This window comes from Trachurus japonicus, chromosome 17 (assembly GCF_045865225.1).
Source record: "Trachurus japonicus isolate A0001 chromosome 17, Traja_1.0".
NCBI lineage: Eukaryota > Metazoa > Chordata > Actinopteri > Carangiformes > Carangidae > Trachurus > Trachurus japonicus.
In genome coordinates, this window is record NC_140923.1 from 33055005 (window position 1) to 33071086 (window position 16082).

General features: G+C 46.5%; 1 protein-coding gene across 2 annotated transcripts in view; it reads left to right on the forward strand.

Moving 5' to 3' along the window:
* The window catches only part of kmt2cb (lysine (K)-specific methyltransferase 2Cb), a 61106-nt gene that overhangs the window by 40295 nt on the left and 4729 nt on the right, over positions 1–16082 (forward strand). For both annotated transcript variants that reach the window (XM_085803805.1, XM_085803806.1), the window contains 22 exons: positions 67–99; positions 456–602; positions 702–843; positions 954–1189; positions 1384–1457; positions 2699–2896; positions 3126–5102; positions 5766–6079; positions 6214–7799; positions 7890–8001; positions 8183–8252; positions 8350–8410; positions 8541–8773; positions 9779–11413; positions 11674–11865; positions 12642–12806; positions 12916–13045; positions 14060–14207; positions 14359–14543; positions 14694–14830; positions 15018–15300; positions 15888–16027. In XM_085803805.1, coding sequence (XP_085659931.1) covers positions 67–99; positions 456–602; positions 702–843; positions 954–1189; positions 1384–1457; positions 2699–2896; positions 3126–5102; positions 5766–6079; positions 6214–7799; positions 7890–8001; positions 8183–8252; positions 8350–8410; positions 8541–8773; positions 9779–11413; positions 11674–11865; positions 12642–12806; positions 12916–13045; positions 14060–14207; positions 14359–14543; positions 14694–14830; positions 15018–15300; positions 15888–16027 — 8198 coding nt within the window. The remainder of the gene's footprint in view (positions 1–66; positions 100–455; positions 603–701; positions 844–953; positions 1190–1383; positions 1458–2698; positions 2897–3125; positions 5103–5765; positions 6080–6213; positions 7800–7889; positions 8002–8182; positions 8253–8349; positions 8411–8540; positions 8774–9778; positions 11414–11673; positions 11866–12641; positions 12807–12915; positions 13046–14059; positions 14208–14358; positions 14544–14693; positions 14831–15017; positions 15301–15887; positions 16028–16082) is intronic.

Below are 16082 nucleotides of genomic sequence, written 5' to 3' on the forward strand. Positions count from 1 at the left end.
TTTTAAAACTGAATTTCAGATTAATAATGTTTTTGTTTTGTTTTTCTGATTCTTTCCTTGTTTCAGAATCAATCCTGAGCAAACTTTACAAAATTCCAGGTTTGTAATTTTATCCTTTTCGTAAACTTAACGTTGCTCCTGTACTTCATACACTAATGAATCACCTGGACTATGGTTCAGTATTTTAGCTCTTTGGTTTTCAGGCTAGTGAGATGGTGCAGGTGTCAGTAAATCCCAGATGCCAGTAAATGATCAAACTAAATTATCCAAATAAGCTCTCCTAGTAAAGGCAAAAACGTGTTACCGTTTTAGACGGTAGTTTTCAGCATCAACATATCTGTAGCACAGGGGAGGAATACATTCTGACATTTGGGAGTGGTATAGAAATTTTCTCTCCCGTCTTGATGAATGTTAACACACACAACACAACATTGTGCTGTCACGTTCTGTTACAGAGCTGGAGGGTAAGGATGTCGAAGATCTCTTCACAGCCGTCCTTAGCCCTAGCACGAGCCAACCACCTCCACCACAGGTGCCTCACCCCCAGGGTCCAGGGCCCCTCCCTGCCACACCTGGCACTAGCATGCCTCACCCCAACCCAGGTACATCACAATTACAATCACCATGTCACAGTCAGACATAATGAGCTTCACTCTAAAAGTCAACGGATCCAATTCATCTCTTTCAAATCATGTGCGTAGGGAATCCCATGTTTCCAAGGATGCCAATGATCAATGGTATGATGGGACCAAACCAACGCTTCCCTGCAAATCCAGGAGCAGGACCCTGTCTCCCAGACAACTTCGCCCCCCTTAATCGTATGCCTTTTACTGACAATCCAAGGTAAAGCTTCCTTCCTTCAAACTGTCACAAGTTTGATTTATTTGTTTCTGTTTTTTCCCCTTAACAAAACCATAGAGACCTCATCACCCTCTTTTCCTTTGTTATTACAGGGACAGAAAGTTTAATCAGATGCCTAGAGAGGCAGTTGGTCCATGGCCCTCCCCAGCACATGGCCCTGGTCCTACACCCCCCGGATCTCTGCCTGAAGGGGAGACTGAAGCCATGTCCAATGCCCAACGAAGTACACTAAAGTGGGAGAAGGAGGAGACACTCGGAGAGTTAGCCACTGTTGCCCCTGTCCTCTATACCAATGTAAATTTCCCCAACCTTAAAGAGGAATACCCAGGTTGGTGCATGGCTCTACCTTTTTATTATATGTGATTTTCTTCTGTTTGTGGTGTGTTATTTTTGCTATTTCTGTTATCTGTCCGTATTGTCTGGGTGTAGCCATCCCTGTCTCAGTCACAGAGATCAAAAAAATACCTTGTATGCTCTGTGAGACTGTTGGCATGACAACCTCTCCTCTTATTCTTTCAACAGACTGGTCCACAAGAGTAAAGCAAATTGCAAAACTTTGGAGGAAAGCTAGTTCACAAGACAGGGCCCCATATGTGGTAAGATCAACCAAACTGCTAATTTTCTTCAACTGTCTTAAAGCCTGGGCTGTCACTACTGTTTGCATTGACATATTAGTATTCAGAAGGCAGGTTCCTGTATCGCATCTGGCCTCTTGCCTCTTGCCAATGCAATTTGAAATCCGGCCATTCACAGATGAACTAATTAACATAGGAAGCTCTGCTCAGTGTTAGAACTCACTATGGTCGCAGTAATTAAGTTCACTGGAAGTAATTTTATCTGGCAGAGGCTAATTTCAAAGACCTAGTCTTGATTAAAAAATGCACCCTGTGTTAGAGATTTTTAAGGGGATTTTGCCATTGGTTTACATGACGGCTCTTCTCTTTCATAGCTTTTTCTTTTGATATCCAACATAATAAAACGCCCCTGTCATTATCAAGCAACAGTTGAGATCCCTGACACACAGGATGACCTCCATCCTCCGTTTTACATAGAGCACAGACGAAGATCCTGGCTGTGCAAAAAGATCCAGTATGTCAAAGGAAAAATATTTAATTATTTAAGTCAAAATACTAAATGGCATGGGCAAAAATGACGGTGCAGGCAAACCCTTGAGCATGCTCAGTGATGTAGGACCCTACAGTATAAAATCAAACAAAAAAAATGTCATATTGAATATCGATGGAGTTCATGCCAGTGTTACAGTTCAGCAAACCACCCTGTCTCCAGAAAGAGGGGTTGTTTTGGATGGAGATGTTGTACTCACTGGAAAAAGGGGATGAATATGATCAGCGAAAGTAGTTTTTTTTTTTATCACTTTGATGCTTAAGCTGATCTTGTTTACCAGTGTAGCAATGTTGACAAATAGTCAGCATATTGCTGACTTTCCTATACCCTGCTTTGGGTTTTATCCGTTTGGGATGTTGGTGCTGATGCTAGTTGATGCTCAATCCATGCATGTGGGAGGTTGTAAATTTGAATGTCATTGCTCTTACCCATCATGCTATTGTGAGCATGAAATCTGTTCTTGGATAGCTGGACTTGGCGAGGGGAACTTGAAGTCATCATTTGATATAACCTTGCCCTCATGTGTCATACTGAGATATTGAAGCAAATGCTGTGAAAGAGAACTAAATAGGAATAGAAATTACCTCAGTATCACACTTGTTAGATAATGAGAGTTGCACAAGTAACCTCTTTTTTTCTGCAGTCTTGTGTTTATAAAGTGTTTGTGTCTGACATGTTTTTGTTTTGCTATTGTGATTGATTTGCTGTTTAGCAAAAGGCAAGAGATAACCGAGCAGCCCTGCGCATCAACAAAGTCCAGATGTCGAATGAACCGGTGAAGAGGCATCATCCACAGCAACAGCCCCCTGAGGTGTTTGATCCCAACATACCACTAGACACAGAACTGCTGTTTAAAGACCCTTTGAAACCAAAAGAGTCAGAGCATGAACAAGAGTGGAAGTTTAGACAGGTAAGAGTGTATGCAATGAAGTCAGCGAATGCAGCGGCAGGTCCACTTTATATTAAGACAGCTAAGAAGTGGTGCTTTAGTAAAGCTCCCTAAACAACTTCACTATCCTCCACATTAACCCTGATGACATTGGTGGTTAGTAGGTCCAGTTCATTTTTGGCATGAGACTGATATTTGCAGCATCCCTTTTTGAGATCTAATTCCGCGTTTCACTGTGCCCTTCCAACAGCAAATGAGGCAGAAAAGCAAGCAGCAAGCCAAAATTGAAGCCACTCAGAAACTGGAGCAAGTTAAGAATGAGCAACTCCAGCAACAACAGCAACAACAGCAGCAACAGTCAGAGGGAGACGGCAACACAAGTGGGAACCAGAGTCCGGCCTCTCAGCCCAGCAACGGCAGCATGTCCCCCATGCAGCAGCTGAACTCTAAAGATGCCTTTGCCAGGCCACAGCTACCAGGGACTCCTACTTCAGGTCCTCCCGAGGACGTGTTCCTGCGCCCGCCTCCTCCCCCTCCGTCCGGACCTTCCTCGCAGCCTCAGTCCCCGCAGGTTTTCTCACCAGGTTCCTCTGGTTCCAGACCCTCTTCTCCCTGGGATCCATACGCCAAGATGGTCGGGACCCCAAGACCGCCAACTCTCGGGCCAAATACGTGTCGCAGAATGGTGGAATCTGGAAAATCCCCCACGTCCTTGATGGAGCAGCAGGACAGAGGGCGGCCCTCTCCTGCTCATGAATCTTTTGGATCTCCAACGTCCATGAGCAGTGATCCCTATGCCAAACCTCCCGACACCCCAAGGCCGGCCGGGGAAATGGACCCTTTTTTGAAGCCCATGGGTCCACCGAGGGCTAGCCAGGCTGCTCAGGGAAGACCACCAATGGGTTCTCCAGGCAGAGATCCGTACTCGAGGCCCATGATAAGAACGGAGGCCTATCAGCGCATGGCCCAGAACAGGATGATTTTGTCTGACCCGTACTCACGGCCTCTGTTAACACCAATCCCCGGAAGTAATGAATCTGGTTCTGTCCCTCTGTTCAAAACACCCATGCCCCCTCCTCAGGCTCAGGATCCATTCAGCCGACCAGGTCCACATCCCGCTGACCGGTTCTCTCAGAATCCGCAGAACGACCCCTACGCTCAGCCTCCACATACACCGAGACCGTCTGGGAACGACAACTTCACCAGTCCTCCTAGGATGGGCCAACATCACGCTCAGGGTCACTCATTTGCTCAGCCAGGACCAATGACTCAAATGTCTAGAAATCCTTACGCTCACGCACCTTCCACTCCGAGGCCCGACCACTTTACGTACGACCCCTTCGCCCAGCCCTCCGGTCCTAACAAGCCAGCGCCCGACCCTTTCTCTCAGCCCGCAGTGAACCAGCGATCCATCAATGACCCCGGTGCTCAGGCTCGACAATTTTTCGAGCCATACGCTCGACCTCCTGGGACCCCGCGTCCGCACGACAACTACGGTCAGCCAGCAAACACCCCCAGCCCATCTTCAGACCCTTACTCACAGGCTCCAGCTACTCCACGCCCCGGTGGAATGAACCAGTTCACTCATCAGCCGCACCCGGGACAGAGGATGTCGCCTTCCCACTCAGTGGATCCTTATGCTCAGCCACCAGGTACGCCACGGCCCTCGGTGGGAGAGAGATTTTCCAAGTCACCGGGCAGCCAGAGGGGGCCGATAGAGCCGTTTACGAGTACACCTGGGACATCGAGGCCAGGAAGTAGCGACATGTTTTCTCAACCCGGGGCCCCCAGACCAATGCTTAATGACCCTTACGCCCAGCCTCCAGGGACCCCGCGGCCTGGTCCTGATGGGCTCAGCAGACAAGGGCCGAGGCCAGGACCAATGGGGAGCCAGGACCCTTTCACCTCACCCCAAGGCAGGCTTCAGGAGCCCTTTCCTCATCCAGGCTCACAAACACCAAAACACCCAAATGTGTCAGAGGATGGATTTACTCAGTCACCCTCCAGAAGACCCAGTCTGACACCGGGCCATGACCCATTTGAGCAAGCCCCCATGACCCCTCGTCCACAGTCGACAGAGAAAATGGAAATGAAGGAGCAGTCAGCTGTGGGTAACAATGGATCTGTCCCTCAAGACCCAGGCCAGCTCTCAAACAACCCACAAATGCCTGGTGTATCTGAAGCTCAGGGTATTGCGCTCGCTGAAAGTGAGGAAAGACTCAGACAGGTACCTGATATGTCTTGTTTATCTTTTATTCCATACATCATCATTCTTGAATATTGAAATGTTACTTTTGGTTCATTTAATTACATTCTTAATCTTTTTATTAATAGTATTCATATTTTAATTTAAATTTGAATTTGAAGGAAACAAAATAAAATAGGTTTGGTCTATTCATTGATGGATATCAGTAATGTCAGTGAGTAAAAGGTATAAGACAGGAGTTATGGCTACAGTACAAAAATGTGTCCTAAGTTATTATATAAAAAAAAGATTTTATTAATAGAGATTTAATAGGTGTAAGATTGCTAAAAATATAAGGTCAATAAAAATGTACCCTTTTAGTGCAGCAAATGTAAATATAGGGGAAATGGGGAATAAAGGGAAACGCATCATTAACATGACTTTATCTTTAGTCATTCTGAGTTTTCAGAACATAAATATAGGAAGTGAAAATATAGAATAAAGAAATGAAAACTTGCGTGCATTTGCAGGATAGAAAGTAGGCATAAGCAGGTGATACTGTATAAAAAAGGGGCATTTGTTTTGCATTGCTACATACTGTGTAGGACGAGCAGATAATCTCTGTGGACAGCTAACACAGACAGACATGGTTTATTGACCTTGTGTTTTAAAAAAGGCTTAAATTTCTTTATGCTTGTTTTTTAGCGACAACGAATTAGGGAACTAATCATAAAGCAGCAGCAGCAGAGGAGTGCAATCCGGCAGGAGAGGGGCTCTCAGGAGCATGCAGGTAACATTGCCCCAGGAACACCACGACCCTGGCCCCAGGAGGGCCCCGGGCAACAGGGGGAAATGTTCAACCGGCCTCCTCCACCTTACCCTGGACAAGGACCTATGAGAGGGCCAATGAGGTTTCCTGGACCTTTTCCAGGGGATCAGCGTGTCTCTTTCCCTAATGAGGGACAAATCCACCGGGGCCCACATCCTGGAGATCCTAATCTGAGACACCAGGGACCAAGGTTTGTATTACAATGTATTGTTTTTATTTCTGTTTGTGTTTTTAAATGCTATAATTGATAACTCCGCTTTGCACAAATCTAGAAACTGCTTTTTCCGCTTTTTTATATTTGTTTTTTTTTAAATCCTATTTCAGGTTTGCATTTCCACCCGGGGTTCTAGGACCACATGGACCGCAAGAGTTTTTTCCCCGTGGGCAACACCCAATGCAGGACATACCCCCTCAAATGAGACGCTCCATGTCTGCAGAAATGGCAAAGAATATGGGAGGCAACCCCATGGGGCTGCCCCAACATTTCCCACCACGTGGAATGCCAGTGCAACAGCACAACATAATGGGCCAGCCTTTCATTGAGCTGCGGCACAGAGTGGCAGATAACAGGCCACGTATGCCATTTCCACCGGGTGCCATGCAAGGAGGCAACATTGATCCCAACTTGCAGGTCCAAAGACCAGCAGGCCTTCCACCCGATTCCAGGTTCCTCTTAAATCAGGCACCTAGGATGATGGACCCTATGACCAGCCAGACGGGCCATGTGCAGCTATCTGCCAGCATGGACAATCTTCATCAGCAAACCCAAATGTCAGGAAACAACACACTCAAACAGTCTCCTTTGATGAGATCCATGAGTCAGCCTGCCTCAAATGAGACCCAGAACATGGCAGCATCAATGATCCTGACTGCACCCCCTGCTGGGCAGACTGACTCTGTCTCAGTGGCCAGCACCGAAGCTGTGGAGGAGAAACTGGATGCAGAAGAATCAGCAGTCAAAGATCTTGAGGACGTGGAGGTGAAAGACCTGGTGGATGCTGACTTGGAAAACCTTAACTTGGATCCTGAAGATGGAAAAGACCTAGACCTGGAGACAAATGACCTGCACCTTGATGACTTCCTAACATCTGGCAAATTTGATATTATTGCTTACACCGACCCCGACCTAGATGACATCAAGAAAGACATGTTTAATGAGGAGTTGGATCTCAGCGATCCCATGGACGATAACCCTGACACCACGGACATCAACAAAAACTCGGGCACTGAGAGCGAGGCATCGTCCAGTTCAGCGTCTGCACTGGCAAAGTCAGAGGCCTCAGGTGAGCAGTCTTCAGCTGAGGTCAAACTGGAAGCCCCTGGGAATCAGGACTCTGCCTCTTTAGCACCTGGGCAAGAAATTAAAACAGAGGTTAAAGACTGTCAGAAACCCCCTGAGGTGTCAGACCAGCAAGCTGCTGGAAACACCTTAACCTCAAACCAGCAGGGAGTTCTGTCAGACTCCACCCCGGTCCTTTCTAGTTTACTCATTAAGCAGCAGCCTGAAGAGCAGTCATTAAATCCAATAGTTGAATCTGTCAGTCAAGGAGGTAACCTCATGGCCCAACAGAACCAAGTCACCGACGCTCAGCATACCTCCGGACTTACAATGAGTCAAACAATATCTGACGCCACCACTGCAGGAGAAGCCTCTATGGCAGGCTTCGGAGCCGACCACCAGGTGGGGCTAGCCGCTGGAGTGGACACAAGCGGTCTGACTCCAGCCCAGCAGGCAGCATTGAACCAAGCACTGAGTCAGCACAACCAACAAAATCGTCCTCTTCTACTGGAGGAGCAGCCACTCCTGTTGCAGGACCTCCTCGACCAGGAGAGGCAGGAGCAGCAACAGCAGAGGCAAATGCAAGCCATGATACGACAACGTTCCAGCGACTCCTTTTTCCCGAACATTGGTAAATTATTTGGGCCAGAACTTAATGTTCATGTTTGAGTTTATCGATCAGGTTGCTTATTTCTGACTGTGCATTGTTTGTTATTTGCAGATTTTGATTCCATCACTGACCCCATCATGAAAGCCAAAATGGTTGCCCTGAAAGGCATCAACAAGGTTATGGTTCAGAACAACATGGGAATGGCCCCCATGGTCATGAACAGGTAAAAGGTTAACTTTAGAGTTTGTTCAGTTTAAAATGCGTTACTGCTCCAGGGAGTAGAGGGTTTTTAAAACATTTACAACAACCCAGCCACACTGATGTTGTTAAAAAGTGTGAAGAATTTGTGCTGTTATTGGTAAAATTTTTAAATGGTGTTTGGCTGTGGTATTACTGTATTACAGATTTCCTCCTGGTCCTCCTGTGGCACCATTACCTGAAAGTACACCGCTTCCTCCACAAGTCGTTGGACAGGTACTGAAGCTGCTGCTTTTCTTAGATGATACATAAATCTCTGCAATGTAAAATAATATGGAATGAATAACAACTTACTTGTCAACCTTGTTTTCAGGATGGTAAACTGACACAAGTAGCAAGACCAAATCCCCCAAACTTTGGACCAGGATTTGTCAGTAAGTTCCGGAAAAAATGTATATGCATTTTCAACTTTTTAGTTTGAAGGTTTGTCAGGAGTAGAAAAGTTAAAGTGTTTGTTTTTATGCTCTCAAGATTGCTAACAAAAGAGCCTTTTTCTTCTTTCAGACAATGCTCAGAGGGCTCAGTACGAGGAATGGCTCCAGGAGACTCAGCAACTACTTCAAATGCAGCAGAAGTTTCTGGAAGAGAAGATCGGCGCTCACAGGAAGTCTAAGAAAGCCCTGTCTGCCAAGCAGAGAACAGCTAAGAAGGCAGGGAGAGAGTTCCCTGAGGAGGACGCTGAGCAGCTCAAACATGTCACAGAGCAGCAGGGAGTGGTGCAGAAACAACTGGAGCAGGTAAATGCCGGGCCTGTCAAGCTCCACTGCTGAATTCTATCTCAGTCCTGCTCGACACAATGGCCATCCCTAAGCGTGGTCTTTTTTTTAAGTGTCTCTATGAGCAGAGTGTTAAGTAGGCATCAATAACAGCCTGTGGGTCGAAAAACAACTTTCTACCAGCATTATTTTCACCTTACATGGGAGAAAACAGCAGGCAGAATGGAACCTGGGCAGTGAGGGATGCTAAAATAGGATGAATCAGGAAAAACATAGGAAAATACTCATGTTTATTTTAAATAAAACAATACTGTTTTCTGTTATTAAACAATTTGATCAGTGTTGTTAAGTTTTTAATCTCAGACAGAGTCGCATGAGACGATATGATTTCCAGGTTGCATAGCAACACCACTGACAAAAGTGCAAGGTTAAATCAGGACAGGATTAACACAAAATTTATGAGAAACAAATACTCTCATTTATCAGCTTCATTATCTTCAGTTCTTTATTGCACTTTTAGGTGTCTTTGACTGGATCTTACTGTGATAGCAAACCTAAATATTGATTAAAAAAATAGAAAATAATAATCTAGCTAAATATGCATAACGTATAATAAAATGTATGAATAGGAAGTTATACATAAAGCTATTTCCTACTCAGGAAGACTGGAACAATTGTATAATAATTGTACGTGTATATATTAACAAATCAAATCAAGAGTCATACGTACACAGTCTGTCAGCCAGCCATAGTCTGCACTGCACCTGTCAACCACTTTTGACTGCCTAAAAGATCAGCACTGAAAAAAGGCTTTTGGCTGCACTTTCCAAACCTTGTTCTAAAGTTAATTTTTTCCAGCTGCTATTTGAACACAGAATCATTCACCTCCTCCCTTGGGAAACCTGTCTTCATAAGTTTGTCTTGTAAACGTGATAAAACGTCTTGCAAGCTGTACTTGCTTTCATTGTGCTTTTCATAGAGATCCTCAACCATATTTTTTGTGAATGTCTGATGTTTTTGCTCTAGATCCGCAAGCAGCAGAAGGAGCACGCTGAACTGATAGAGGAATACCGAGTGAAACACCAGCAAAACAATATGACGCCCATAATGCCTGGGATGCACCCAATGCCAGGCCCTGCCGGCATGGTCCCCGCTGGACCGCCCATGGTTCAGCCTCCTATGAATCCCATGATGCAGATGCCACTTCATCCCGGCCAGACGAACGCACCCCCTCGTATGCCCAACCCACCGCCTGGCTGGCACCCAGGTGCTCCCATGCCCATGGGTGGACCAGGAATGCCTCCAATAATGCCCCCCCAGGTACCGGTGAATCCAGGCCAACCCCATCCAATGCCAATGGGTAATATACCTCAGCACCCACAAATGCCTGTGGACCCACAAGCGCCGCCGGCTCCACCAGGTGGTGTGAAACCCATGCAGGGAGGTGGTGTGAAGTTCGACGACAACAACCCATTCAGTGAGGGCTTCCAGGAGCGGGAGAGGAGGGAGCGGCTTCGGGAGCAACAGGAGAGGCAGCGGGTGCAGCTCATGCAGGAGGTCGAGCGACAGAGAGCCCTGAAACACCGTATGGAAATGGAGCAGCAAGGGATGATGGGGCCGGACGGGAACATGGCGCCACTCGCTCAAATGCCTTTTTTCAATGCAGAGCTGCCACAAGACTTCATGCAGCCTCAGCGGCCCCCGCTACAACAACAACCTCTCGGTCCAGTGTTTCCTCAGCAACAAGGCATGCAGCCTGGGATGGGCTCACCACCTGGGACATTTATGCAGGGTGAAAGGAGAACTTTAATGGGCAATGGGATGATGCCTCCGGACATGGGGCCTGGGTTAGGGCCTGATAACCTCGCCCTACAAGGACCTAATTTCCCTCAGGGTCAGCCAAGGCCTCGTCAGTTCAGTGGCCCGGCAATGATTCTTCAGATGACCGGTGAGGGGCCACCGTTTGACTCGGCCACACCTTTACCATCTAACTTTCCAGGCTCAGGTCAGTCTCTTATACAACTCTACTCCAACATCATCCCAGACGAGAAGGGGAAAAAGAAGAGGACCCGCAAAAAGAAGAAAGACGATGACGCAGATTCAGTTAAGACGCCTTCAACTCCACACTCTGACCTTACAGCCCCTCTGACACCATGCGTCTCAGACACATCCTCAACACCCACCAGAAACACTCATCTCTTTGGAGACCAGGACTTGTCCAGGTCCCCGTTACTGGGGTCTTCCACTCCCAGTCACTCGGAGCTGGAGAGGCAGCTCTCTGGAGGACAGTCTGGACAACCTGGTATGTCGTCAGACACGGCGAGGACATCGGCTCAGGAGCACGACAGGATCCTCAACAACATAAAGCTGGAGCAGACCGATGCCAGCGAGTGTCATGGGCCAAGAGAGGGGCCCATCGGCTCAGAAATGAGCTCTGTGAAGGAGGAGAGCGGTAAAGGGAGCACATCTCCCTTCCCTGCAGGGCAAAGTCCAAACAAGGGCGAGGCTGGCAATGAGCTACTGAAGCACCTTCTGAAGAACAAGAACACACCGCCCCCTGGTTTGCCCCAGCAGAGGTCAGAGGAGAGTCTGCGCTCGGAGGAGGAGGACCCTGCAGACTGCAAAAGCCTGCTGAGGCAAAGCTCCATGGACAGCAACGGGGTCAGTCTTTCTTTTAGTCATCCAGTTAGAGAGCGCTGAGGAGATAATCAACATAGTGAGTCATAGCCAGGCTAAGTGATTCAGATGGGAGGCACATTATAGTTAAAATTGGTGTGAGTCATAGCCGTCAGTTTATGAATGAGTCATAGTTCTGTGTTTGAAAACATCGAACTCAAAAAAGCCACAATGCCTCTCAAGTAATTTGAAGTTTGTTCATACCTTTTTAATGCAACAACACTTTATTTCCCCCCAATTTCCAGGCATATTCAGATGGCATACCCGACTTCCCTGGACCTCTGCTGCCTGAGCAGGAGAAGAAGAAAGGGAGGAACAAGAGAGCCCCCAAAGGAGGAGAGAAACCTGCGTCTCGCTACAAGAAGAGGAAGAAGGAGGGAGACGAGAGGCAGCTGATGCATTCTGGTGCTGACACTGTAATGACCCAAATCAAACAAGTAAGATTGATTTTTACCACCTCATCATCTGCTTCTCTTACAATGTTTTCTTCCAAAATTTTACAGTATTAATTACAGCCAGAACAGACAATCATTTTTGAACAAGCGCACAGGCACTAATTTCACATATCATGAGCACATTAGTGTAATTAGGTTGGATGACAGTTGCACACCACGGTATTAGAAGCTGTTATTATTCGGGAGAGCAGAGGGGGGATGCGTGGTTATATTGCAAGTCCCTCATTGATTGAGGTTTATTGACTTAAACTTTATGAAGCTAATTCAGTCGTTAGAAATGCAGCATGATATCATCTCATCACATTTAATACACCAAATGAGTTCTGGAAGTTTCTCAGAAGTTTAACGGGGATTGGCTGAAAGGGTTAAAATTACAGCCTCTTTAACAACTGAACAGTTAACGTTCTGATGATGCAAACATTCACCTGCCTACCTGAAGTAGATAAATGGACCAGAGATCACACTCTCTCTCAGGCAGCACTGGCTTATTTTGTTTCCTTTTCTGTGCATTTTACAGGACATAAAATTACTAAGTAATGATTAAACAACCTTCACACTTTACTGTACTTCACTGATAAAAAGTTTATGTGATCTTAAAGTGACCATAAAAATAATAAAAACATACTCATTTCATTAATTAATAGACAAGAAAATAGAGAAGAAGAGAGAGGGAGAAGTTATGACTCTATCCAAGATTGTGCACTTGTAGACTTGTTCTTAACCCTGCCCATGTTGTTTTTTTCCCTCTCCTGTCACAGCAGCTCTCCCTGCTGCCCCTCATGGAGCCCCTGATTGGGGTCAACTTTGCCCATTTCGCTCCGTATGGCAGCGGCCAGCTCAATGGAGAAAACCTCTTATCTGGTACTTTTGGCAGCGCCTCTCTTGATGGAGTCTCTGACTACTATTCCCAGCTGGCCTACAAGGTGCTTATTCACTTCTCTTACTATGTTTAAACTAGGTAAACCGAGGGATGTGTGTAAAGAGTGTGTGCAGCATGATGTGCTGACGTTGTATTGATCTTGATTCCTACAGCAGAGTAACCTGAGTAATCCACCAACACCGCCAGCATCACTCCCTCCCACCCCACCACCTGTGAACCGTCAGAAAATGATCAACGGATTTGCCACGACAGAAGAGCTCGCCAGCAAAGCTGCTGCCATGGGTAAGAATATGAGTTTGTACCTTAATAGCCGTGTTTCCACTGCAGGAGTTCCTGGTAAAGGGAGGGGGTAGGAACTTCTACAGGAACCGTCCTCTCACTCGGCCCTCTCAGTGGCCGTGTTTCCACTGCAGAGTCGGACCCCGCGGCGACGTCATGAGTTTCGATCGCCACTTAATCGTTGTGCGACAGTTTCGACCGTGACGTCACCCAGGCAGGTCCCAAGCACATGCACAAAAATCATAACAACAACAACGAAGAAGGATGGAAGGAGCTGAGGCGGTAGCCGCGTTTCTGGTGTGTGTGTTTGTGCACATGGCGGTTGATTGTAATCCTGCTTGAGTTTTTTTTTTTTTTCTTTTCACGGCGTTAACTGTTAACTGTTTTGCGGCGTGATGGATCCCCAGTGTGTCGAGGTGCGCTGATATTTTCATTTCGCCGCGATGACTCAAACCCCCTCTGAATCTCCTCGGTGCTGTAGACTGCAATCAATGTCTGCACCTCATCGTCGGTCCATTTGTGTGCATCTTCCTGCTGTTTTCTTGTTGTTTACAGCGGTGTCTGCTAGGCTAATGCTCCCCTTCTGCTCCCCCTTTTAAAAATGCCGGTTGTTTTGGTGCTTTCTGGTAGCGTCAGAGCCTGCTCTAGCTTTAGCCAATCAGCGCCGGGTTAACCTCGAGCCCCACCCAGGAGCTTTTCAGGGTCGAATGGAGTACCTACCCTGGAGTAGGTACTCCGTTGGCCCCCGTAAAAGTTCCTGTATATGGCCCTGTGGGGGAGGTTCCTGCAGTGGAAACACGCACCAACGGGGCTGGCCCCGTAAAATTACCCCAAAGTTCCTGCAATGGAAACGCGCCTAATGTCACAATTCTCAAAAATTGTAAAGAATAAATTAATTCCAACAAAACTTTTTCCCACAATCACATATTACACAATTATGATTGTTTTTGATTGTTACAGATGAGCATTATGTGTGTACAGTGTACTAGTCTGACATTTTGCTCCTGTTTCATATAGTGTCCAAAGGCCTGGTCCCGAAGCCGCTACATGTCCCATTTAGGACTGAAGAAGATCTGCTGGCCAGGGCCATTGCACAGGGTCCCAAAACTGTGGATGTTCCAGCCTCGCTCCCCACTCCTCCGCACAACAACCAGGAGGAGCTCAGGTAACAGATGCATCACAATAATGAAAGCACCATCATCAACACTTGTGATATTTGTCCATTTTGATTAATCCTGTATGATCCTGTAATGTGATGATCAATTTTGGCAGCATGGTTTTGACAGAGGTTTCTCTTCATCATTCGTCTATAACAGTAACCGAGGACAGGAGCCGTGCAAAGACAGGGACACCCCTGACAGTTTTGTTCCATCCTCCTCTCCTGAGAGTGTGGTTGGCATGGAGATCAGTCGCTACCCAGACCTTTCTCTGGTGAAGGAAGAGCCACCATCCCCCTGCCTGTCTCCGGTACTCCCCATGCTTCCTGCACCTGATGGAAAAGGTAACTATAAACGACTACACAATCATCGCAATCAAATGAATCATAATTAATGGGATGTGTTTGTGTGTGCAGTTGAAAGCCAACTACAGAATACCTCAAGTGTGTGGCAAATTTTATGGATTTCCTCCTTTTTTTTTTTCAATCCTCTAGGGTCAGAGATCAAACTGCAAGATATCAAGACGGAGCCGTCTGCAATGTTCTTCGGCCCACCCTTTGGCCATGTGTCTAATGACTCCAAACAAAGGCTTGTGTCTGTGGCCATCACTCTAAGACCAGCCGCAGCTGAGGTAAAAATAAAAATAAGATTTACTTTAACAGGAATTCAGCATAGATTTAGCCCTAGTTTTGTTTCTATTGATATCAACATGTAAGTAAGACTAAGCAACTATTGTTTTGCAGCTATTCATACCTTCAGTAAAATACAAGCACCTCAAAAATTCACAGTGATGTAAACGTTTGTGTTTTTTTCCTCAGAACATCACAGGTGTAGTGGCAGCCATTTCAGACCTACTACGTGTGAAGATCCCTAGTAGCTATGAGGTCAGCAGCACCCCAGACAGGGGGTCCCTATCCATGTTCGCTGGTCCAAGGGTGGGCCCCCATGGCATGGACCCTCGGCCTCCCATGCTCTTTCACGGACAAGGAGACCACGGGGGACATCACGGACGGCCCGATCAGATGATAAGACCCGTTGGAATACAAGGGATGATGCAGCATCAGCAGGCGCATCATTTCCGCTTCCATCCCAACAGCCCAGGTGAGGGAATAAACCTAAATTAAACTAGGGCATCTCTGATTCCCCTAAGCGCTGCAACGCAGCCTTTAATTGAAATGTCATGTCTGATTTAAGCCTAACGTAATGACTTCCTGTGGAAAAAGCACGAAGCAGCAACACAATCTTGATATGTAATTGTTTTCCCTTAAACATCCACAGCAGTGATTATCTTTCTTAACAGTATTTACTGATGCCTGTTTTTTTGCAAATCATTATGTGACTGTGGCTGAGGGCAGCGCATTGATTTAAGTGGTTGGTTCTCTCAGCTAATGAAATAGAGTAAACAATTGTTTTCAGTAGCACTGTAGCATGCAAACTTCTGCTTATTGCTGTGACAACACTAGTAACAGGCCTAATAAGTGTTGTCATCCTAGAACCATGTAGATAATAAATTGACACTGAAGCAGGTACCACAATGATCTAGTTTCCTTTTGTTTACTGCAAGAGGGTGTTTTAACCACTGTTCTGATATTTATTGTTTGCCTACATGAAGTAAAGCCAAGTGATATAACACAGGATGTATTTTGGAACTATGAAAAAAAATTAAATCATGCTTTCTTCTGTATTAGGTGCAGCTGTAGGTCAAGGGCCTGACCATAAGACCCCTGCCAGCCCTGGATGTAAACCACAGTGGTGCTGCCACTGTAAGGTGGTGGTTCTGGGAAATGGAGTTCAGAAATCTGTCAAAGATCTGCCTGCCCACATGAAGGTATTGAATCACGCTGCATTAAGCCGAGTTGTATATTAAGTAGGCAGACCACCCT